The 25,357-nt window shown below is 36.1% G+C and overlaps 1 protein-coding gene across 11 annotated transcripts in view; it reads left to right on the top strand.

Moving 5' to 3' along the window:
• The window catches only part of SLC66A2 (solute carrier family 66 member 2), a 146,863-nt gene that overhangs the window by 16,235 nt on the left and 105,271 nt on the right, over nt 1-25,357 (top strand). For 9 of the 11 annotated variants that reach the window (XR_012483182.1, XR_012483183.1, XR_012483187.1 and 6 more), the window contains exons 3-4: nt 2,633-2,766; nt 16,981-17,034. Coding sequence is in view for 4 of the 11 variants with exons in the window: in XM_074273387.1 (XP_074129488.1) it covers nt 2,633-2,766; nt 16,981-17,034 (188 nt within the window). In the remaining 7 variants the exon portion in view is untranslated. The remainder of the gene's footprint in view (nt 1-2,632; nt 2,767-16,980; nt 17,035-25,357) is intronic. The other 2 variants (XR_012483192.1, XM_074273414.1) reach the window with 1 other exon arrangement.

A 25,357-nucleotide genomic window follows, 5' to 3' on the forward strand; every position in this document is an offset into this window, starting at 1 on the left:
GTGTTATGGCTATGTTTGGGTCATTTTTCTACTAGATGAGAAGATCCCTGAAGATACTGCCTTTTGTCTTTAGGGCCAAATGCAATTCTCTGTAACAGTAAGAGCTTGATAAATTTTGAATGAATGTATAAGTGTAATACTCAACTTTATCTTTCTCTTCCTATTTGTGCTTTGTGGAATTCTAAACAGCTGCCATTGCTTGGCAGCTTTACCAATTGTGTTGTTCAGGCTGGAGACAGCTGTTCATAAAGTGATTTTCCTGAGTATAATTCATAACAGACAAGACTATAGGAGTTTGGGATTCCTGGCCTTGTTAGTCAGAGATTTCTCTATTTTGAGTATCCAGTTGCTTCCCTCTCTGTCAGATAAAAGGGGATTTTAAAGCGGGTAGAAGTTGTGGAAGGGCAAATGATTCAGGCAGAGGACTTAGGGCCCAAATCCTAACTGCCATTTGCTCTATGACCTTACATTTCAGAAGCTGTTTTCTTATGGAAGAATTGTATTAGATGATTTCTAAAATCCTTTCCAGTTCAGAAATTCCATGACTTTTCTGAGCAAAGTAGGTACAATATAGAGCCATGGGTCTGGAATCCAGAAGACCTGAGTTCAAAGCCAGTCTCTGACATTTACTGACTGTGTGACCCTTGACAAATCACTTAAGCTGTTTGCTTTAAACTATTGGAAAGGGAAATGGCCAACCACTCTAGTACCTTTATCAAAAATATCCCTTGGACAACATTGGCATGCTATGAACCATGGGGTCATGAAGAGTCACGACCAAACAACAAAAACATTTTATATGAAACTAACCTGGAGGTCATCATGATCATTCTATTGTACAAACAACAACATTGTGTCAAAGAGTTTAGTATGTCATCATTCTTGAGACTGGATTCTGGACAGTGCAAAACTCTAGTTATTTAGAGATGTAAATTCTGTATGCATGAGCCATTTAGCAAGTGTTTATTAAGTGTTTACTATGTCCTAAACACTGAAGACAGACAAAAAGGAAAAGCACTCTTTACCCTCAGGGAACATGTATTTTTTATGGGGGAGACAACATGTATACATAAATATATATAGGACACATATACATATAGGATTTATGCAGGCAAGATGGAAGTAACAGAAAAGGTACTAATAGTTGGGGGGGCTGGAAAAGACCTTTTCTAAAAAGTAGGATTTAAGCTGAGTCTTGAAGGAAACTGGGGATTTTCAGAGGCAAAACCTTCGGTCTGGGGTGGGAATTGGGGGAGAGAGACAGCTGGTGCAATGAAAAGAGAAGACACAAAACATTGTATTCGAGAAGCAGCAAATAGGTTTCAGCAGTCATGTATTGAAAAGAGAAGTGACCAGGTTGTGAAGAGCTTTATATACTCACACATGTAGTTTATAGGTTTTCATGGATTAGTAAAAAAAAGATTTGTAGACTTTTTTCCTTCTTTTAATTAAATGAATACAAATAGGAAAGAGTACAGGGCATTTAAAATAACAGTTGCCATTTATATACCATTTTTAAAGTTTGCAAACTGCCTTTTTTTGAGCCTCAGACAAACTCCGTTAGGTAGACACTAGAGGTGGTATTATTTCCATTTTACACCCAAATTAAGACCTAGAGAGATTAAATGATTTGCCTATGGTCACACAGCTAATAAGACTAAAAGAAATGATTTTAACTTAGTTCTTACAGACTCCAAGCCCAGAATTCTTACCTACTGTGACATGTAATACAAAGAAAACTTAGTTGTAGAGTTAGAGGAATTGAATTAAAATCATGGCCCTGCTTAGTTTCTTCCTTCCTTCCTTCCTTCCTTCCTTCCTTCCTTCCTTCCTTCCTTCCTTCCTTCCTTCCTTCCTTCCTTCCTTCCTTCCTTCCTTCCTTCCTCCCTCCCTCCCTCCCTCCCTCCCTCCCTCCCTCCCTCCCTCCCTCCCTCCCTCCCTAGGATCACACAGCTAGGAAGTGGTAAGTGTCTGAGACCAGATTTGAACTCAGGTCCTCCTGGATTCAAGGCTGGTGCTCTATCCACTGGCGCCCCCCCCCCCCCCCCACTAGTTTCTACCTCTGACCTTGGACAAATCACTTTACTTAATAATCTCCACTGTGTCCTCTTATGTATAAGGGAGGGGTTGGATTAGATGATCTGAGGTCTTTTCTCATTATTGAACCCTATGATGTTCAAGTAAACCCACTTCTAAGGCAAATGTAATATATCATTCTTAAGAGTTTCTTAACCTAAGGTCTAGACACCTAAAGCAGATAGGATTCTGGGAGGTGGGAGAGGGGGACTATTTGTGAACTTGAAAGGGAGAAGAAAATTGCACCTTTATTCCACTAACTCCAAACTGATATTTGGCATTCCTTCAATTATAAATGTAGGTAAATTACAAATACTGTTCTGAGAGGAACATAGGTTTTCCCCAGACTCTTAGAAGTATCCATTACACAAAAAAGGGCTAAAAGCTAGCTGCTGCTTTAAAGTAAATAAATATTCTTAACAAAGTGTGCATCACTGGTGGTAGACATCATGGGTACCATTGTTAATGAAAAAGTCTGGAAAGATAGAAGGTAAAAGGGAAGAAAAGGGTTGCCTATGGCCTGATGTATTCTGTTGTGTTTTCTTTGTCTTCTTAGGTTTGGAAGGCATTTCGAATCTCCTCTTCTGTGGCAAAGCATTGTTATGATCTTTACTATGTTATTGATGTTGAAACTCTGTACTGAAGTTCGAGTGACAAATGAGCTGAATTTAAAACGTCGTTCCTTTGCAGGTTGGTAATTAATAAATAGCTATTATTGACTTTATATATAAGAAACATCCTAAATTAGCATGTAAAGCATATCTCATTGTCATCTGGATTACATAGGAGCTTTTGTGTCTTCATCCTCATTATGATCACTTGCCATTGATGCTAGAAATTAATTTCTAGTCAATAACTTAAAAAGTAGCATGCATATTTACTAAAGCCACATTTATTCAAAGGACAGTTACGTCCAAATTCTGGCTGGCATGTAGTATTAACCATAACCTTTGTTTCATGCAAATTCAGGACTGATTAGAAAAGGGAATGTATTACTTTGTGGCTGTGCTTTCTGGCCAGGCTTCTAGGCCAATAAAAGGTTGTTGACCAAGCAGGCTAAGAATGGTGATTTAATCTCACTAACTTTAGGTATAATTTGTAAATAATTGTTGAAATCTTGTCATTGTTTTTATGAGTTTATCCTCTACCAATGCAACCTGATGCTCTAGTGGTAGGTTAATGTATTCTGTGTATGCAGGCAAACTCAGTCAAATTGGAGGTAGGGCCAGCTAATTTATTAATTTTGGGGGGCTGTGGTTTTACTGAAGCAGGAGCACCTGGTAAGAATCTTCTTTTACTAAAGTATATTGGTACCTGCTATAATGCTTAGTATAAGAGCAGGAGTTCTTAACTTGTGGTCTGTGAATTTTTAAAAAAAATATTGTTATAGCTGAACAATATTATTAATTTTCATGATCTACATATTTTATTATATGCATTTTAAAACATCATACTGCCAAAGGGTCCATGATAACACAAAAAAATTAAGAACTTCTAGTTTAAAGAGGACTTGGGAAATCAGAGGTTAATTGACTTGTACAGGGTTATACAGTCAATGTGTGTCAGAAGTTGGCTTTTAACCCAGGTCTTCCTAGCTACAAAACTAGTCAACAGGTTTTAAAAATTTAACTTTAGCAAATTATTGCTCCTGTTGTAATCTTGTAAAAGCACTTTTATTTTTCTTTATAAGAAATCTTAACCTCTCTCCAGTTACTAAAAAAAAATCAAGGCTGGCTTTTCTGACACTTGTAAACAATTGTCCTTATTCATCCCTTTTATGTTTTTGCCATGTTATGAAATTTTTTTCTTCCATGTGATATGATCTTAGGTTTTAGGTGTCCTCAGTAGGAAGCCAATTCTTCATCTCCTAGGGATTTGAGCTATATGAAATATTTCTCAGTTTGGAATTGTTTGGGGTGATCTTCTGCCTGATTGTCACTTAATTTCTATTCTTGACATTCCTGATCTCTTCAGTAGATCTCATTCTTCATGTGCTTATGTTTTTTAATTAAGAGAAATATTTGGTCAGTCTAAATTGTCAGAGTTTTAGTAGAAGATAAAAGAGATAATTTCTGGATTCAGTGTTTTAAACTTCATTGTCATTAATCCCCTAAAATGATTTCTTCTGACTGCCAGGAGGCAATCTGATCAGTAAGCAGCTTCTTCTTCCTTCTTCCTCCTTCTTCCTTCCTCCTTTTTCCTTCTTCCTTCTTCCTTCTTCCTTCTTCCTTCTTCCTTCTTCCTTCTTCCTTCTTCCTTCTTCCTTCTTCCTTCTTCTTCCTTCTTCCTTCTTCCTTCTTCCTTCTTCCTTCTTCCTTCTTCCTTCTTCCTTCTTCCTTCTTCCTTCTTCCTTCTTCCTTCTTCCTTCTTCCTTCTTCCTTCTTCCTTCTTCCTTCTTCCTTCTTCCTTCTTCCTTCTTCCTTCTTTTTTCTTCTTCCAAGCAAACAAAGGTATTACTAAAGGTTGAGTGAAGTTCCTAATTATTTCTGATAACCTTTTAAGTGACATATTTTTAAATCTCTACCTTGAGAATATTGATTTTCCTTGTGTACTTAGCATTTACATAGACCCATCAAACCTCCCTCCCTCCCCCCCTTTTTTTTGTACTTTAACCTTGTCTATGACCTTTTGTTGATTTTGCCCAGGGACCCACTGGGTTCTCAGCCAGAAGTCATGTAACTGCCTGAAATATGATCAGGTTGCTCATTAGCAGGAGATGAGGGAATCTTCTCTATTAACAGATTAGTCATTACCATGGGAAATAACACAAAAGCCTTAGTAATATTTGTATCCAATAATAACTAGTCAAATTTTCTTGCTGTTTATGTTGACCAAATTGTCTAAAATGATTAGAAATAGGTTCTTACTACCTTTTATCTTAAACAGCTCCCAGTGATGAGAGAAAGGGTGAACCCCATTTGTCAGCGCAAAGATCCCATGAGGCGCAGTGTCCCCTGTAAATGAATTTACAGGCCCGAAAACCTAGATTGATAAATAAAAAGTTTATTGTAGGAATTTGGAAGTAAAATTAAGTTAGAAAGACGACAGGGCCAGAGGTGGCCGCTGGGCGGGCAGGAACCCTTACATGGCTGGAAGGATACCATGTGTTGGGGGGAAGGGCTCCTGCAAAGAGAGAGCGCCAGCTTGGCTCTTTTATACCTAAAAGGGGCTTTGTGGGCGGTACCCCAAGTTCTTGGAGGGCTTTTCAGTTAGCTCAGATCCGGTGGGGGCTGGGGGAAGCGGAGCTGATAGTGGGGGCTGGGCCCGGATATTCAAAAGGGTGCTTTTTGACCAAGATTTGTGAATCAAGGTCAGCCATGGGAGTTGGGAAATCAGAAAGGAATCTTAAAAGGACCTCAAACCCTATCATTTCCCCTCTTAAACAGTTGAGACTTAAATTCATTTTAAAAAAAATTTGGGGCAGTGTCCTTCATTTAAGGCAAGGTTGAAGATTTTTTCCAAAGATCTTCAGAGTAGTGGGCTCCCCTCGTCTTGTTCCCCCCTCAAACCATCACTTCCAGATGCATGTGGGAAAAGGGTCATTGATCTCCTCTTAACTGCTTCGAGCTGACAAGGGTTGTAGAGATTTGGGATTTCATGCCAGGAGGTGAGGTGTGGGGGATAGCAGCAGGGCATCGAGGGGGTGTCCTGGTCAGTTGTCCCCAGTCAATGTTCTCCAGGTTGAAGGCCAGTTGAGAATCCAAAGTATGAAGCCTAGAGAAAACAGATCTCGGGAACAGATTAAAAGTGTGGTGTCATCCAGGGTGGAGATGGTGACATTCAGGAGAATGGGGCCTTTTGCTAATGGCCCATATAACTATCAAAGAGAAATAGGAGAAAATGCTGAGAGAAAAGATTATTTGTAGCCTAGCTCTTTTACCCTTAATTTCCAGGAAAGTTAATTTCTCCTGGGGTTGGGATTAAAGGGTGTAGACTCAGAAGTCAGGGGAGGCAAAAGGCCTTGATATCTAGTAGATTTAATGAACCACTGCTCTTTTGTAAAGCAGGGTCTAGGGATGGGTATATCCCCAGTTGTCAGAGCTGCAGCTCAAGATAAGAATGCAGTTTAAGCTCTTGGAGAGTTAGTTATTCAATAAGCAAAGATCCTGAATCTTTTCCTTCCTAGTTTCCCCACTCTTTATGGGAGAGGGGTGAAAGGAGTCAGAGGGGGTGCATAGTATCAGCATAGCCTACCCAGCTTACCAGCCCCTGAGGTGTTCAGGCTGTCCTGAGATAAAAGGGAAACAGGGCCAGACCTCAAATTCCTACCAGGGAGTAGGACGCTGGGGACCAGGTTAACCCTTGTGGTGTTTGCTGTGGTGTGTGTGAAGGCAGTTCCTCCTGCTCGAATTCAGGGCAGAGACAGAGGTCTTCTAAGGCTTAAGTCTAGAAGAGATTTGCATTAAAAGAGCATCTCTGCTTCTTTCTGAGTGTCTGGAGGCAGGAGTTGCCCTGAGAAGAGAACTGAGAGTCTCAGGTTAGCAAGATAAAGGGAAGCCAATCAGTTTTGGTCTTACAGATATCTATTAGTTGTCCAGTAGCAGACAGATGACCAGGCTAAATACTTATTTGCCCAAGCATTTAGGATACAATGATTACATATAATCAGGCTGGAAACAGCAAGGTATGACATAATTGAATTGCATTAACAATTTCTATTGACTATTGCTCTGATCTTAGAAATCAGTTACAGAAGGAAAAAAATGCAAGAACATAAATTATAAACAAATATTTACAAATCAGTTTGCTTTCTGACCCAATGCAAATACAATCATATACAGAATGTCTAATTCCACATAAGAGAATTCAAGAAGTTAGCAGTTGAACTTTTAGAAATAAATCCTACCGAAGTATGGATGGCATTCACAGAAACCCAGACTAAATTTGATTATTGCTCTTTCCCAATCTTGTTTGCTTCAAAGGGGCTAGGTTTGCTGGAAGCCCTATCAAGGTGGGTGGAGATTGAGAGGCAGTAACCTGACCCCAACTCTATAGCTTTCATTCCTTTTAGGCATCCCTAAGAGAGAGAGATATGACAAAAACTTTTAATTTTTTTTGTCTCTATTTTGTCAGAGCTGTGCCATGACGTCTCAGTGAGCAATGGTTGGCTTGAGTGTAGAGCTCCAGACAGCATCAATCAAGTCCTGGGAAATTGAGCTGTCCCACCTCGCTGAAAGAGTGTGGGGGTTTGTGTTATCTCATGAACAGTAAATCAGGAAGACTGAAAAAGAGGCAAGAGCAATATTGGAGTAGGTCTCTAGAGAGATGACATAATCAGTGGAGATAGCATCTTGATAAGAGAATCCCATAGCTTGGGATGGGAGAGGAATTCTGCTATTCTGATACATAAGATCTTCTCAAATATTCTGATAAAGAGGCAAAGGGAGGTTTTGCAGAACTAAGAGGCAGGGAAACTGAGGCAGGACTGAGTTAGGATAATTAGGGAAACTGAGTTAGGACAATAATAAACCAGACTAAAACTAGAAAATGCAAGGACTTGTAACAAGGACCAGTTTCTCTCCAATAACCCCAGAATTATTAGCATCAAACAGCACTCCTTATTCAGAGAGACACCCGCCTCCCTGTTTGAATCTCTGAAGTTGGGGGGCATCTCAACCAGAGAGGGACAGTCTTTAGGTCTGTGCTCATTTGTGCATTTAACTCAGCCTCTGCTGTGTAGCAGTGCTCAAGACAGTCCTGCTGTCCTAAGAGGGCACCCCAAGAGGAAAAATGGAACCTGGAGTAGCTCCATCTGTCCTCTCTCGATAGAACTGGAGCAAATTATGCAGTTAGACCAAGACAGGCCACCCCAAACCATTAGAGTCCTATCGAAATGCTGAAATAATAATTAAGGAACTAGGGTAACAGGAGAGGAGAAACAGATCAGAGAGGCTGCCAGTCCTTGGACAGATGTCTGATTTTTGATTATTTCTAAAGAATAATCCCAAAGACTGAATAAGGGATTTCAAAGTTAAAACATAACTCGGCAAATCATAGTCTAGTACATTTTAAGCAAAGAGTAAAATAGTTTCCAATTCAGCCGAATTTAATGAAATAAGACATCAGTTTTTCCCAATTTCCTGACCAGCTGAAATCTCAGTTTCCTTCCTCCCGTTTACAGAAATTATCAGATCATGCATAACAAACTAGTAAATTTCCTGAAACAGCAATAGTTACAGTTTTATGAAACAATAGTTAAATAGTTTCTCTCATACAGAGCAGGGTTTAATAGTAATCCTCCATCCCCACCCTATATCCACACTCCTTACCTCCCCCCCCCCCCAAATGAGGTAACCAAGGAAGCAGGTTTCTGAAACAATAGAATTTAGCAAAATTAGATATTTACATATCCTTACTGAACTGCTTGAATACTGCAGGAGAGCCTTAGCCCTAAGTATTGATTGCTCCTTGTATACTTGTTTGAAATTTGGCATGTTTTTCAGCTAGCTGCTTCTAGGCAACAAAGCTAGGCATGAGTGAAGAGAGAAATGACTTGACATTTGCAAAGTGGTATGTATTATTTCTTGTCTTCTTTTAGTAGAAAAGGTTGTTGGGGGAAAAAAGTGTAACAATAAATTAGGTTATTGTCTATATCAGACTTAGTTTTTATCACTCACTTGCTACTTCAGAAATGCTTCCATAAAGAAGGGCTGTTGTGTTTTGATTTGAAATAAAACCCAACATCAGTGATTTATCTATGTTGACAAATGTACTGTCAAATACTGACTTAAATATATTCAGGACTTCTGTGACAGATGTAACTCAATTACAAGTGTAAAAAGTCATGGAATGTTTTGAACTATGACCTTTTTACTTGAATAAATTGGCAAAAAACTTGGAATTTCTAAACCTACTTTCTCTTCAGAAATTTTAATGTATTGAAGACAGTAGAGCTCACAATGTTGAGCTCTTCAATTTTGAGTCCATATTAAATCAACAATTTATCTTTTGAGTGTTTACTTTGTAAAAGAAAGATGCATAGCTCATAGTAGATTCCAGAGAGAAACAGAAATGTCTTTTTTTTTTTTTTTTTTTTAAATCTCCATGTGTCAATATAGAAAAACAGGTCTTAATTCAGAGGGAAACACTATTTTAAACTGACCACAGTGCATCTTGGTTTTAGGCTAGCCATTTGTAACTTTATTTATCTTCTAAGTATTGAGTCAGGAGTCATATGAAGTCATCAGCATCAGTTTTCCCCTTGTATGTTTCTGTTTCTCTTCTGAGAATTTTGCCAGCTCCTCAACCCCTTCATCCATCTTCTGCCTGGATGAGCCACTGAAGAATGGTTTGTCCTTAACCTGAAAGGTCAAGCTTTTTTTGTGAAGAAACTGCTGAAGTTCTTTGTAGCTAAAGATTTCCATAGGAAAGTCAGTTTTCCTAAAGAAAAAGGTAGGAGGGGGAAAGCCTAAACACTTGAGAATAATGATAATTTTTGATTTTATAAGTGACCATTTTACTTTCACTCTTTGAAAATGGAATTTTAAAGGATAGAGAACTCAAGTTGAACAGAGCAGAAATTCTTAACTTGTTATGTCATGGTCTTCTTTGGCAGTCTGAAAGTCCCTGAGTCCCCTATTAAAGTTTTTAAATGCATAAAAGAAAACATGGGATTACAAAGGAAATAAGTTATATAAGTGATCAAGATACATTTTAAAAAACAAGCTATGAATTCCAGATTAAGAATTCCTGTTCTAGATGTTTCTAAGGGTATGTGAAAGGATATGGCTAGTTAATTCTACACTGCAATTCTTGTCTTTCTGTGCTTTCTTGTAACATTCATCTTACCATCAGCAGACTTAGTTGTTGAATGTTCCCTATCATTAAGGTTTTGAACCTAATTAGGCTGGGGCTTCAGAAGAGCCAAAAGAAAAAATTATAATAATTTAGTGAGCTATTGGCTTTAAAGTATCATTTTATGGATTTTAAAAATTTATTTTAATAGTAGGGGAATTCAGTCCTGGAACATCCTATGTGTTGGAAAATTTTTCACTACATAATTTGTACAGCTGTCAACTGGGGAATACATGTCATTGTGATTATGGTCTTTTTGGTGGTACTTACCCTCTTGATTTCTTTCCAGAAGCTTATTAGTCTGAAATTGCATATAACTGAAAGGAAGAAAAAAGAGTTTATCTTTGAAATTGTCTATAATTTTCATACATAGGATTAGTTCCAGCATGGACTAGATCCGATCCCTCCTGTTTGAATCACGATGAGTTACTAAGTATGAGAAATTAGAGATAGATTATTTTGGAGAGGAAATGTTTGCTGGGGATAGGTAGAAGGAAGCCAAGAAAATTAAAAAACTATTAATTGGTTAAATTTAACATCTTATTAAATGGCTCTTCCTACTCCCACCAAAAGTGTGCATAAGTCCAGATTTACTGTGAAGTTGTCATAATTTTCCATTGCAACAAAAGTTCATGCATGTCCTAGAAGGGAGAGAAATTTAATGTAAAACTTTAATAGCATACATATATTATGAATTTCCCTCATATGTGAGTATCCCTCAAATGATGCTTTTGAAAATGATCTGCTTGGAAGAGCATCTGCCTGATCTTGGACTTAGTTTTGAAAACTCTTGTCTTTGCTACCAGTAACAGAATGCTGAGCCAATAATGTTCTTTGTACCTATGGACCTTCTGTTAGAGCACTTCTTTTTCTTCCTGAAGTGAAATTTATTTAGAAAAATACTTTTAATATATTGGGTGTTGTTTTTTGGGGGGGAGGGGATCTGGGGAAGGAGAGAGGCAGTCAGCACTGAGTTGCCCAGGGTCAATAGCTGGTAAAAAGTCTGAGATCAAATTTGAATTCTGGCCTTCATGACTCCAAGGCTAGGGCTTGGTCCACTGTGCAATCTAGATGCCCCTAGAAAAATTCTTAAAAAGAAATCAATCTTTCTCCGTCTTATTATAACTATTGACGGAAGGAATCAGAATCAATATTCTGTTTGCTCTGTTGGGCTTTATAGAACAATGATAGGTGTTTTTTTTTTTTTTTTTTTTTTTTTTTTTTTTTTTTTTTTTAATCTGAAGAACAGCTTCTCCCCCAGCTCTCAGCTAATTTTCTCCTATTTCTCTGCCTAAAATAGTTTTGGATCATTGTGCTAAATTTCAGCGTCCTGATAGGAAAAATGAAGTCACCTCTATTTTCTTCACAGATCATCTTGGAGATGATATTGTTCTTTTTCTTTCCACTAGAAGTTCTAAGCAGTAAATTTTTAAGTGCCAATTTTTTTGTTTTTGATCTCCTTCCATTAACTTTAAAAAATTTTATAAGTTTTATTTTTCATTCCTGATATTTTTCTTTCCTGTTTCTAGTAAATCTTCCCTTGAAACAAAAACTTATTAAAGAGAAAAAAATCATCACATATAACATTACAGCCAATACTTCTTGCATCTGAGAATATATGCAACATTCAAAACAGTCTCCTCTCTCTCCAGGAAGTGAGGGAACTGCATTTTTTCTCAGAGCTTTTTTAGGATCTTTTCTTGATCATTATGTTTGCTTTTATTGCATTGTTTTAGCCATTGTATATATTGTTTCACTTGTTCAGCTTACTTCACTGTATGAGTTAATATAATTATTCTCTTGCTTCCCTGTGTCTTTTATATTCCTTTTTCTTTATGGTATAAGAATATTTGTCACTGTTTAGTCATTTGCAAGTTGATTCCTGTTTGATTTTTCTTTTCTTTCTTTCTTTCTTTTTCTTTTTTTTTTAATGAGACTGGCAGTTTGTAAGAGGACTAATTGTGTTCCTTTTGTATGAGGACTATCTTGTTCTTTTTACTTGCATGATTTGTTTGGAACATTCTCATTATTTTCTGAACATTAGACATGTTAAGGTCTTTGGCTTTAATTCCTGAATATCTCATGCCACCTGTGGCACTGTGAGTTCACCCTTCTTAAAGAAAGGATTCTTAATCTGTGATTTTGGCAGCTCCTCTTTCTTCTCTCTCCTTTCTCCTGCTCCTTCCTCCTCCCTATTTACCCCCCCCCCTTTTTTTTTTTTTAAATACACTTCAGTATAATTGGATTTGTACTCCTAGGAATTGAATTTTTTTTTTTTTTTTTTTTTTTTTTTTGGATTACATCCCTGTGAAAGGGGTCTGTGGGTTTCACCAGACTGCCAAAGGGGTTCCTAGCACAAAAATGATTAAGAACCCAACTGGTGTTCTAGAGCTACTGTCAGTGACTCAGATTGGGACTTATCTCATCTTTTTAGATTCCTTTAACTAATCTGTTGGGGGCAGAGCAAAAAATAGGAAATTGGAGAGAGAAGAAATAAGCTAAAGACCCAGATAAATATATTTTTATAATAATGGCTAGCATTTACAAGATAACTTTTAAAGTTGCAAGGTATTTTATTTACAAAGATTATATTATTTTATCTTCATAACAACTCTAAGAGTAGGAGCTATTATCCTAATTTTATGAATGAGAAAATTGAGACAGGCTGAGGCTAAATAACTCATCCAGGGTGCTTTAATGTAGTAAGTATCTGTGGCCACATTTGAACTCGGCTCTTCCTGACTAGGCCCAGTGCTGTAGTCAATGTACTCAGGTCTGGATGCTTGGTTTCTTCTGGCTATATGCCAATAATTTCTTGTATCAGACCATCTCTATATTCCTGTTGACTTCTAACACATATGATTTGCTACATCTATTGGATGAGAATTACTTTTGATAGATGTCTTTATTTTTATTTTTATTTTTTTTTTAAATTTAAAACTCAGAGACTTGTGTGCCAGCTCAATAAGACAAGCCCAAATATACAACATTTTACTACAGAACACACATGCCCCCACAAAGCCAGGCAAGTCACTATGCAGTAACATAGAGCTAGCCAGTGAGTAAGTGCTAGGTCTGGGATAAGAGGCCAAAATTGGCCTCAGATACTTAACTAGCTGCATGACCCTTGGCAAATCACTTAATCTCAGTTTGCCTTGATTTTCCTCATTTGTAAAATAAGAATAATAATAATGCACACCTTACGGTTTGTTAATGAAGATTAAATGTGACAATATTTGTAAAGTATTAAGTGCTTTGACATACAGGTACAAAATAAATTCTTATTCCCTTTCTTTCTCCTGTTAATCAGAACCCCATAATATAGGACCTTTTGTCCTACATTTCAGATACAGCACATTAATCAAGAGAAGAGGAAACTGGGGAAGGGAATAATTTGCATATTTGGGTTTTTCCTGGAGGCAGAATCCATCAGAAATCTGATGTGACTACTCTGAGTGTTGAGAGCTGCTGTAAATATTACTAGTTGTTAAATTTGCCTTTATTTGCTTACAGTTATTTGTTAATGAAATTTCATTTCAAAGGAGCCAAATCTGATGTTGTCTTAAAGAAATGATGCATAGTTCTGGTCAGCCATTTTCCTTATATTCCCAATAAGTCTGAATTATTGATTGTAACTTAATTCTTTCCGTTCTCCTCCCCAAACAAAATTAAACAAAGCCAAAATATCCATTTTGTTTCCAGCTTGGTGTTTTTGGCTTTCTGTTCTATTTTAGGGCTGTGAGTAGTATCTATTTGTAAATTAGCAGAATACCTCAAATGAAGTTTTAATGCAGTAGGTGTGAATGTGTAGAGAGAAGTGTTAGAGCTCCTCTCCAAAAATAATTCTAAGGCAACTATACAATAGAAGTTCTTAAGCTTTTGTTTCCTGAAGCCCCTAATCAGATGAAAAAGCTTATGGATTTGGGGCAGCTAGTAGGTCTAACAGATAGAGCAGCACCAGTACTCAGGAGGACCTGAGTTCAAATCTGACCTCAGATACTTAACACTTCCCAGTTGTGTGACCCTGGGCAAGTCACTTAACCCCAATTGACTCAAGGGGGGAAAAAAAGGTATATGAATTCCTTAAAATACATTTTTTTAAATGCTTAAAATAACATGCATGGTATTTCAAAGGAAACCAATAAACCAATTACTTTGAAATACAGGTTCTCAAAATTTTAGGTTGGGGGAAATTTCATAGATCTTCAAGTTAAGAACCCCTGTTTTAAGGCTTAGACAATTCTGTGCTAAGATGGAGTCCCTCCCCTGCAACTATTACTAGTTTCTTTTTATGTACTTTGCCTTCAAAGATGGACATTAGACTCTGATCCAAGAATCGTTAAAATAAATAGGTAGTATTTACCCATTTACAATTGGTATTTAGTCCTTGAAAATAGCTTTATAGGTCAAATTTTGTTAATTTATATTAGATTCAATATTTTACAAAACATTTTCTTCACAACAACCCTGTGAGAGAGATAGTGATGGTGCAGTGCAGGATAGATAATTAGACTTGTGGAGGAAGAGAAGGCAAACTTATTAAAAGGATATTAGGGGTCAGGGAGAGAACTGTAATGACCTGGCCCACCAGCTCTCATTGATTCTGTATTTATTAATGTGGGTGTCTTAATTTACAGGGAGGAAACCACTGTTACTCTAGTCTTATAACTTACTGTACTTATGCCAAACAACCTTGTATTTATAAAACTGGAAATTGAGGCACAGGATGAGAAAAAGCTATCTAATTAATAGAGACAGCTGGATGGTGAGGAGCCTGGAGTCAGAAAAAACTTATGTGGCCTTGGCTACTTCATAGCTATATGACCATGGCAAGTCACTTAAGGTCTGTTTATTTCATGTTTTTTAATCTGTAAAATGAAGATAATAATGGCATCTACTTTCTAGGGTTGTTATAAAGATTAAATGAAATAATATTTGTTAAGTGATTAGTATGGTGCTTGGCACATAGTTGGTGTTTTATAAATATTTGCCACTGCTATTCCTGTGCTCTACCACTACTACCACCACTACTAATTATTAGTGGTACTAATTCTGCTACTGATACTGTGATAACATTTCTACTCTGAAATGTTAGCTGCTCTCAGATCTTTACTTTTTATAAGTAATCCCCTGTTGATTTAGTTATAGCTTTTTTATGTTACCTGAGTCAATTCCTTGACCTTCATGAAAGTCACTAGTAAATTTGTGTCTCATGAAGTAGATGAAGGAAGGAGCATCACTAGGTTTCTTGACTTTACATAGAGAATATATTAGATGGCCACTGCAGTCTTGCAATAGAAAAGAAAAAAACAGTTGTGTTTCAGAGTTTTAGAGCAATTTTGTCTCTGAACCAACTTGGAGCATTGATGTAGTTATAATAGAAGGGAGAAAATAGTAAACATTCAGGTGGCATTCCATCATATTTCTGCTTTTCCTTTTTTTTTTTTTAAGTTTTATTGATGTCTTATTTTACATTATAAAAGTTTACAGATTACTTCCACTTTGTGAAAATCTCTTAAAACAAAATAAACCAGCTAAGTAAAACAACATAGCTTTCTGCTCTGAAAATGAATATAGCATTTCACAGCTGTTACAACCCCACCACTCCCCAAATATGAATACTTAAAAACAAAAAATTCTTTTAACAGCTGTATTGAAAAGTTTTTATGTGTAATTCTGCAACTTAAATAAATCAGTCACCTTGCAATGGTGAATATAACATATTTCATCACTAGGATCATCTAGAATCTGAAATGGTCAGTTGTATTGATCATAGCTCTTACAGTTTCTAGTTTGATTTTTATAGTGATGTTGTAAAAATTGTACTGGTTCTGCTCATTTCATTCTTTATCAGTTCATGAAGATCCTCAAAATTGTTCATTTTATGATACTGATTTTATAGCATAAATTGTTCCTGGTTCTGCTCATTTCATTCTTTATCAATTCATGAAGATCCTCAAAATTGTTCATTTTATGATACTGATTTTATAGCATAAATTGTTCCTGGTTCTGTTCACTTCATTCTGCATCAGTTCATACAAATCTTTTTATATCTCTTTAAATATCTATTCCTTATTTCTTGCAAAACATTCATCGCACACATATAATCCACAATTTATACAATCATTCTTCAGTCATTGGACATCCTCTCAGTTTCTGGGTTTTTTGGTTACCGCAAAAAGGATTGCTATAAATATTTTTTGAATATAAAAACTCTTTGTTCTTGGATTTTTTGGGGGGAGGGAGGGGCAGAGCAGGAAAAGAAGGGTAAAAGCCTAGTAGTGATATAGGTAAGAAGTCATAATGGTTTAATAACTTTCTGTGTATAATTCCAAATATCTCTTCAGAATAATTGTACTCATTTACAGGTTGTCTAATGGTACATATATTTTCCCACAATTTCTTCAACATTTATATTTTTTCCTTTTTTGTTGTTATTTTTGCCACTCTGAAGAAGGATGGCATGGACTCAGAATTATTTTAATATGCATTTCTCTAATAGTGATTCAGGGCATTTTTTCCACATGGTCATAAAGAGCCTGCATTTCTTTCCTTGAGAGTAGCCTATTTGTATCTTTAGACCATATATCAATTAGATTGTCTTTTTTCTTACAAATTTGAATCAGTTCCTTATATGTCTTGGATATATAAAAAAGAAACTTAATATGAAGATTTTTTTTCTTAGTTCATTTCCCTTTTCATACTATAATTCACTAGAGAGTTAAATATATGACTTTTATTTTAATTTTACATCTTGTCAAAATTGCATGGGGACTTCTTGCTATCTTTCCCTGTAGGTGAGGAAGGTGAAGGGATGAAAGTGTAAGGGAACAGGAGGGGGAGGTCATGGCTGGGTGACATGTGTGAGTATGGAATAAGGTATTTGGAGTGATAGGGCAGTGAGTAGGAAAGACAATGCTAAAAAGTACAGAAACCTCAAGAATTGTGGCTTGTTCCTGTTAATGTTCTATAGAAGAAAAGGGTGGGGAGACAAAATCACTTACTTTCATCTCAACTCGTCTGTTTTTTTTTTTTTTTTTTTTGTCTTTTCTTCCTTTTCTGTTTGTTTTTGTTTTTGTTTGTTTGTTTGTTTTAATTTTTAAAATATAGCTGCAGATAGTAAGGATGAAGAAATCAAAGTTCCACCCAGGCGGTCCTATCTGGGTATGTATGATACAAACCCACGCTGCATGAAATTACCATCTGAACACATTTTGTTTTTCATTTCTATTAGACTATTTTTCCTGCTTCCTAGTTTTTCACTTCTAGTTTCGCCTTCCCAAGCATTTCCTCATTTCTATCATTATTTCATTTCTGTTCAGTTTTCCTGTTACTCTAGATGTGGTTGCATGCAAGTCATTTCTACCAAGAATCCAGAGAAGCCATTTTGCGAATTAACCAACTAGCAGTTTGGCTCTTTTCAAGCATGTCTCTGTGTGTAGCTTTTTTTTTTTTTTTGGTGGGGGGTAGAAGGTTGTAATGGGATTGGGATGAGGATGAATAATAATACCAGGATTATTAATAGTATTTTTTTCTGGGTTTGTCCTCACCTTCATTCCTTTTCCCTATCTGGTATGCCAAAAAATATTAAATTGTAGATGCCAATTTTTTGTTTTCTTAGCATGTTTTTTCTCTGTTCCTGGGCATTTAAAAAAGTAGTGTTAAAGTACTTGTGAATTTGCTGGTTATTAAGTACACACTCTTCTTCCCACTGCCCCCCAATTCATTTCCCTAGACTACCATCCTTGCCTTATTCATTCTTCAGATTCTGTGTGAATTGGAGTTTGATTGGTCTAGTACAAGTAGGCTGAAATTCATACTTGGTTCCTAAATACCAACTAAGCCCAAAGGAAAACTTTGGAATGTGTGATTTAGTTTCAGCAATTGTAATTCCTAAGGAGAAAGACATTTGGGAATATAAAATATAGGACCATCTGCATGTAGCAGAATACCTCTTCTGCCTAGCAATATCAATGTTTTACTTTAAAGAAAAAATATGATATTTCTAACAAATGTAAATGAAGAATGATTTGTACTTTTTTAAGCACTACAGATAATATCTTCTAAGAGTGTACTTATAATACTCTTTTTTTGCTTTTGTTATTTCTTTTCTTAGTATTTTAATCCAAATGGATTGTCATTTTGTCTGCTTAAACTTTTTGTTAGTTTGAGAATTTTATGTAAAAGAAAGAAATCTAATGCTAACATTGACTTTTTTTTTTTTTTTTTTTTTTTGCTATCCACTAATGCTTTATTCTTGAATATTTACAGAAAACCACAACTTAATGGTTTTCTTATTGGGAAAGTGTCTGAAAGCTTTTAGGACCTCAGAGGGCAGAAATGTCTTCTTTAAGCAGATTTATTTTTTGTAGAAGTTGTTGTATGTTTCAGGCATCTTAAAAATAGGGAAATTGAAAATGTATTCCAACTTTGCTCTTTTAGATATTTTGTAAGTCTTCATCATTTTTTTTTGTATCCATTGTACCTCTTTCTAACTCCTTTAGTCTGTCATTCAGTACCCTCTAACCATAGCCCCAAGCTTTTTTCCCTCTCCTATTCTATCTGTACCTGTAGAAATCATATACATTTGCCAGAACTCAGTTTAAATGACACATCTCCCATGAATTCTTTCCTGATTTTTTTTTTAATTCCATATTTCTTTCCACAAGATAGAAATTATTTTTTAGTCCTTGGAGTACTTTGTACTTCTAATACACTTATGTTATTTGTGTGCCTCGTCTTTCTTGATTGTTAGCTTCCTGACTTAAAACATACTTAATATTGATTCATTTTGAATAAATTCTGATCTAAGATGAAATGAATATCTTCTGAGCAAAATTTCACTGACTTAAAAAAACTAGACTAATAAAAGAGTAGATTGAATCTTTCCTTTTAAAAAATATTTATTAAATAGAATAAGTAATTTTTGTTAAGTGTCTTCCAAAGTTGATGCCTAAAAAAATTCTGAGGAGCAAGGCTGATGTTTTTTCATTGTGGCCCTTTTTAGGATGGAGATGGAATCATTTATTTATTTTAGTGACTATATTACTTCTAGCTTAACAATCTTTTTTTTTTTTTTTTTTTTTTTTTTTTTTTAATGTGGAGATATCATGGGTCTGGTGGCATGTCCCTACAGTTTGTAAACTTTGCTTACTTCAGCTTTTCCCTAATTTTAAGTCCGGAAGCCTTCCCCCCAAATTACTTGTCCATTTGCCTCTTGTACTATTCCTCAATGCCTCTTATCTTATCCCCTTGAATCTGTAGTTATAATCTGAATTTGTTCTGTCCTCATTATAGGAGACAAATTTTGGAGTAAATTTGAAATGTGGGAGGTAGTAAATTACAATGAACTTGTTAACTTTCTGTATCTATAGAGTAAGAAGCTTTTATTTCCGTGCTGAAATACTTGCCTACTGCTGGTTTGGGAGTCTGCCTGCAGATACCCTGCCAGTGAATTGACTGTTAGTGGGAACATCTGCTATGAAGCCATCCCATTAGCTTAGCCAGCCCCCTAGTGTCACTCTTTGTCTGCACAGCCATTAATTGCACTTGAAGCCTTGTGAAGCCTAGATGAGGAGTGGAGAATGTATAGTTTGTCTCTTTTTCTCTCAAGAGAGACATTTTATTTTGAATAACTTGTGCCTTTTTAGGACAACTAGTCTGAAGAAAATTTCAGGCTAATAAAATTTAGTCCCCCAACATACAGCCTTTGTATATTTAAATTGATTCATTAAGGGGCTCATATACATCAGATACAGTTTTTTAGACAGTATTTTCCAAATTGTAAAGTGAATAATGCAGATATTATCCCTATTTCACAGATAAGATTTGAATTTGAAGCTTGGGTTAAGTTAATTTGCCCATACATTGCTAATGTTGGGACCAGAGTATTGTTTTTTTATTTAAATGCTTATGAGAGGAATATATGATCGCCAAATTATGCATTGGAGAGTAGAAGAGTCTGAGTTCCTTTTATCAGTTTAAAAATAGGCATTAAAAAAATTAAAATTTTTTCTTTTTGGGGGAAATCCTCTTACATTGAAAAATGTCTTCCCATCATGACATCCTGACAAAGGACAGTTTCTATTATTTGCATTTAATAATTAGCATCATGTAGTTATATAATCAGTTAAATAACAACTGGGTAATTACTACTAGGTTTCTTGCATCTGTTTAAGAAAAAAAAAGTTGTGATAGATTTTTGAACTGGAATGAACCTTAGAGTACGTGTTGATTCAGAATGTTCTAAGCCATCAAGATTTTGGACTCACCTCATCCTTTGTCAGGCATTCATTTCCTATGCTGGGGGAACAGGAAAAAGAAGTGTCTGAAGATTTAGAAATTTGTGGTTGTGAGGAAATTAGAGACAATTTGGTGACCCAATGGGTAGATCCACAACTTGGAATCAGGAAGAGCCAAGTTTAGATTCTGCCTCAGATACTGAATCTGGGCCATTTGTATCCTCTTGATCAGTAAACACAGTTAACACTTAGGTGAAATGTTGTACTGAACAGGCTGCTGATATTGCCTTGCCTTCTTCAAGCTTTTGATCTAAGATAAATAAATTGTACATGGACTGAAATATCAAGGACTATAGACACAGGAATTGTCATCATAAAAATTTATGTAAAAATTATATTATGTGCATCAAAGAGCTAAGAGAATTTAGTAATGATAACAATTAAAGAAATTTAGTTGAAATTAGGAAAAACTATATTTTTGGATCTTATCCTATGTTTTTATATACTATAATTGTAGGTATCTTTCCCTCAAAGGGACTCATGAGATTTTGGGAGAATTTTAATTTAAAATTAATACAATCTATTAACATGTGAACTTAACATATCATCTACATTTTTAGTTGTAGTAATAAGATCTTTTGCTTTGTACCCTCCATTAGACTGCTCTTACCATGCTTTATTTTAGCAGGAAGGTATTCTGGGTTCTCCATGCCAGGATGTGACTCTTGTCTGTGCCAGGGGAATGAAAACTCCTGCAGGTACTCACCCTGTGTAAGGCTAAGGCCCAGGGAGAGACTTTTTCTGTCTTAGACCTATTCTAGTTAACCTTGGAGAGGTTCATCACCAGATGACTGGCTACTAGGTTTTGGCTTGTTAGCCAAGAAATTAATGAAAGATTATCTCCCTAAGTATAGTAGTAGTTACATTTCTTGTCTATGAAGGAAGTACCCAAATTTATGAAATCATGGCTCTTTATTAAAGTACTTAATATTTGTGCTTAGATTCTTCTCACTTAGAAAATTACTTTTCACATATTTGAGACTTAAAACATTTCTGTTTTTATTATTCCCTACTTTATAGGTGAGGAAACTGAGGTTGTAAAAGGTTAAATGATTTGTCTAGGGTCACACAGGATCCAAGGCAATATTTAAACTCAGGTCTTCCTGACTGACTCCCACATTACTCACGGTATCATCCAGTTAAATAAAGCAGATGTTATTATAATTTAGCTTTTTTTTTTTTCTCTAAATGAAAGATGAATGTCAATTTACTGTCTTAGGGAGCAACAGAGAGAGGAAGGAGAGAATTTGGAGATCAGTTTTTTTTTTAAAGTGGATATTTAAAATTGTTTACATATAATTGGTAAAAAATAAGCTATTAAGAATATACTTACATTTGCAGAAACTTAAATTTGGAGAAGCAATTGTACTTGACTAAGGTCACTTACTAAATGTCAACCAAGTTTAGGCTCCAGGATTTCCGCTTATCCATTGCCCATTCCAAGATGTCATATGATAAAGAAAAAATAATACAGATCATCTTGGCTGTATTTCTGCCCCTTTCCATTTTCCTCCCATTCTCACCATAGAATATGATCTATTAATCTGTTGCTGTTTGCATTCTGAACTCTGCCGTAACTCTGCTAGAACAACAAAATCCCAAAGGTTTTGCCTCTAGAAAGGATGGAAAGCAGGGAAAATTTTGCAATGCTTATTGTAATACACCTTGACTAGGACTTGTGTATAATACTTCCCAAGAGAAGGAGCTGGGAATCTCTGCTGTGAAGTAGGTGGGATTAAAGCCAGATAGGAGTTATCAGTGTGGCTTAACTTAATACCCTAAAGCAGAAAGGTTTCTTTGTTTCATGCATTATTGATGTGGTGTGCAGCCTCTTCCTGACCCTATGCAGAGCATCCACTGAGACAGCTTCCTGATTTTTCAGATCTGGCTGATTCTCTACTCTATGCTGGACACCCATGTCACCATTAAGCTTTGTTTCCCTGGAGAAAAAGAGAGGCAAGGGAGGTCCTTGGCACTCATTTGAACTATTAACATATTCTGCTTTATATAGTTTGAAAACCATATTCTTAAAAACTAAGTAAATCTATTGTACTCCTTATCTGTGTTGGGTCAGTAATTCACATCGCCCCTAATATCTGAGGTTAGGACTGTTACCAGCAGTTCTCCACTACATAAGCAAAGAGTTTGTGATATTTTAGCTTTGTTATCTGTGCTTAGAGGGAATGGTGGCCTCCCCCTAAGGAGAAGTTGGAGAGGTTTGATGAATGCTTTTCTACTCTCCAGATTATCAGGGAGAATGAAATGTCCTTTTAAAAAAGGAAGTGGAAGAATGGCATTTTGGTGAAAACTTTCAAGAAAAAAAGATTAGAAGAGGCAGAGGGGAATCCTGACCTCTGTTATGAGATTGGAAGGTGAAAGAATGTGAAAAAGAGTAGACAGGGAAGAAAGATGACAATATTTGGAATTAGGAAATTCTTGTTAAAGAGAAGGGAGGAGCTGCTTGTCCTTTTGAGAGTGATGAGGCAGATTCACAGGTGCCCTCATAAGAGTCCGAGAGAAAAAAGACTAGTGATGATGGTTGGTGACTTCTTGCTAGAAGTATAGTGCAGAGGTGCTAGATAAGTCTGATAAAAGAGAGATCTGCTGCTTTTCTTCTCTAGATGTAACATACCAAAACTCTCTGCTATCTGCTTGTGGCCTTCTATGGATACACAAACAATACTGTACAAAGGAGTCTAAATGTTGCTGAAGATAATTTTGGAAAAATCTTAGGAGGACAATTGGGTGTTGCTTGCTACTGATTGAAAGCAAAGGCTTCTTTTCTAGAAAAGTAAAGCAGATTTGGTATAAGAAGATGCTTCCTGAGAATTTAGATAACCTGGATAATTTGAAACTTAGCTTAAATTAGAAAAATGGCAGGCTCTTGGCCAGTGATAAAGTGTACCTAATAAAAGCTAGAAAGAATGTATTTATCTAGAGGCTTATAAATCTAATCAAAATGGCTTTTTTTTTTTTTTTTTAAAGAAGGAAGAAAGAGGAAAAAAACTTTTTTTTGAGTTGTTTCCAATTTGATCCCATAGTGATGATTTGGAGAACTAGCTACCTGGAAGAATACCAGTACAGCCATCTAGAAATACCCCAACGACAGAGTTCAAGAAGATAGCCACCAATAAAACTCATGGACACACAAAGACTAAACATAGTATGGGTAACATATAGGATGAATTTATAACTCATAAGCAAATTTGATATCCCTAAGATTTGGTAGGATAAAATCTCTGACAGAAATTTGAATCTGGAGGAATGTACCTCACTTGAAGGAAACAAGTAAAATATTGCATTATGAGATCATATACTCCTTTGAAGAAATTCAGGAAGCAGAGGGGGGTAAGTATTATAGGTCTTATTAAGCTTACCTATGATGTAAGTGATCATCATAAGGTGAACACAAATATACACACACACACACACACACACACACTCTCTCTCTCTCTCTCTCATTTTTCACCATAGATCTCTTAGGCAAATAGGAGAAATAGATGGGTGAAGAGAATTGATCATAAGTTTGACTCAGAGGTATGATACAATAATAATGGGAGAACCTCCCCTTATTTTGAAATCTTCTGAAGCTTTTTGCTGAAAGTTAAGAGGCTAATAGTTCCCTTGCTTAGTTTAGTGATAATTTCAATTGTCAGAGGTGGAGAAACCAGTTATCTGTTTATTACCAAGAAGGAGAAACTAGTTGTTGGGATGGAAATGATGGGAACCAAGGAGGAGCATTAATCACTTCTTTCATTGTAATAAAGTAGAGAGGGGGGGCAGCTAGGTGGCGAAGCCCTGAATTCAGGAGGACGTGAGTTCAAATCTGGTCCCAGACACTTAGCACTTCCTAGCTGTGTGGCCCTGGGCAAGTCACTTAACCCCAGCCTGGGGGGGGGGGAAGACTAGGTAAGAAATGTGATAAAGGAGAGGAAAACTGGACATACTTTTTAGGCTTTGGGATCCTGTAGTCTAAAATTTTCCAGGAAAAAGACCTTAAAAAATATGGCTCTCTCAAGAAAACAATTCTGAAAACAAACAATTCCTGTGAATAGAAAATACAAAAATACAAAGAAGTCGTCTGGAGGGATATAGAAAACTATAAAGGGCATTAAGACTGACAACATATACAGAAATTGGAAGCAATGGCAAAGGATAGATGTTGAATTTAAAGGTTTGGCACTGCCCCTAGAGTGGCAGATTGTAAGTAAAATAAGCCAAGGTGATGAGGAAAAGGTCTTAGGATTAGCAAAATTAACATTTTTTTGTTATATCAAAGGAGGAATGTGCTTATCATAGATGAGACAATGCAGTAGAAATGGAACAGTGAAATTGCTTTAAATCCTTTCCAGCTCTAGGTTTTGGTTTTTTGATTGTAAAGGACAGAACCAAAAATGATTAATAGGGAGTTGATATCCCCCTCCCCCCCAAAGTAAGGTAATAAGAAAGTATTTAGCTGCCCTTGATAAACCCATTATCAGGCCTTAATGTAGAACATCTAGGAACACTAAAAGAACTGATGAATGTGATTATTGAGCAGCCATTAGTGATCTTTGCAAAGTCATGGAGAGAGCAAGAAAAGTGCCGCCAGAATAGAGAAAGACACTTGTCCCTGCTTCCAAAACAAAAATAAACAAACAAATAAAAAAAAGTGAACTGGGAGTCTCAGAGGCCAATGAATTTGATTTCCATTCTTGGCAAATTTCTAGTATGTATCATTAAAAGAATCATTAGCAAACAAAACATCTGGAAAAGAAAACCATGACTACAAAAGGCCAACATGATTTTGTCAAGCCAATTTAGCCTCATTTCTTTCTCTTTTTTTGGAAAGGTTACTAGGACTGACAGAGTCAGGGAATTGTTATAAATAAAGTTTGCCTAGATCTTAGCAAAACATCTGACAAAATCTCTCATGCTTTTCTTTTGGGACACATGGTAGTTTGGTTAGATAGACTTAAGAACTGGTTAAATGGTTGAGCTATAAGAGTAGTCATTAATGGTTCAGTATCTTTTGGAAAGGAGGACTTTAATAGAGTCCTTCAGTAATCTGTTTAATGATTTGAAGAGTTAGGAAGTAAATCTGACAAAGTTTCAGATTTTTTTTTTTTTTTTGGATCATAGATTCAAAACGAGTCTATACTATGGTACAGCAACCAAAAAAAACTTGTGTGACTGTAGACTGTATT

This window comes from Sminthopsis crassicaudata, chromosome 1, assembly GCF_048593235.1.
Source record: "Sminthopsis crassicaudata isolate SCR6 chromosome 1, ASM4859323v1, whole genome shotgun sequence".
Classification (NCBI taxonomy): Eukaryota; Metazoa; Chordata; class Mammalia; order Dasyuromorphia; family Dasyuridae; genus Sminthopsis; species Sminthopsis crassicaudata.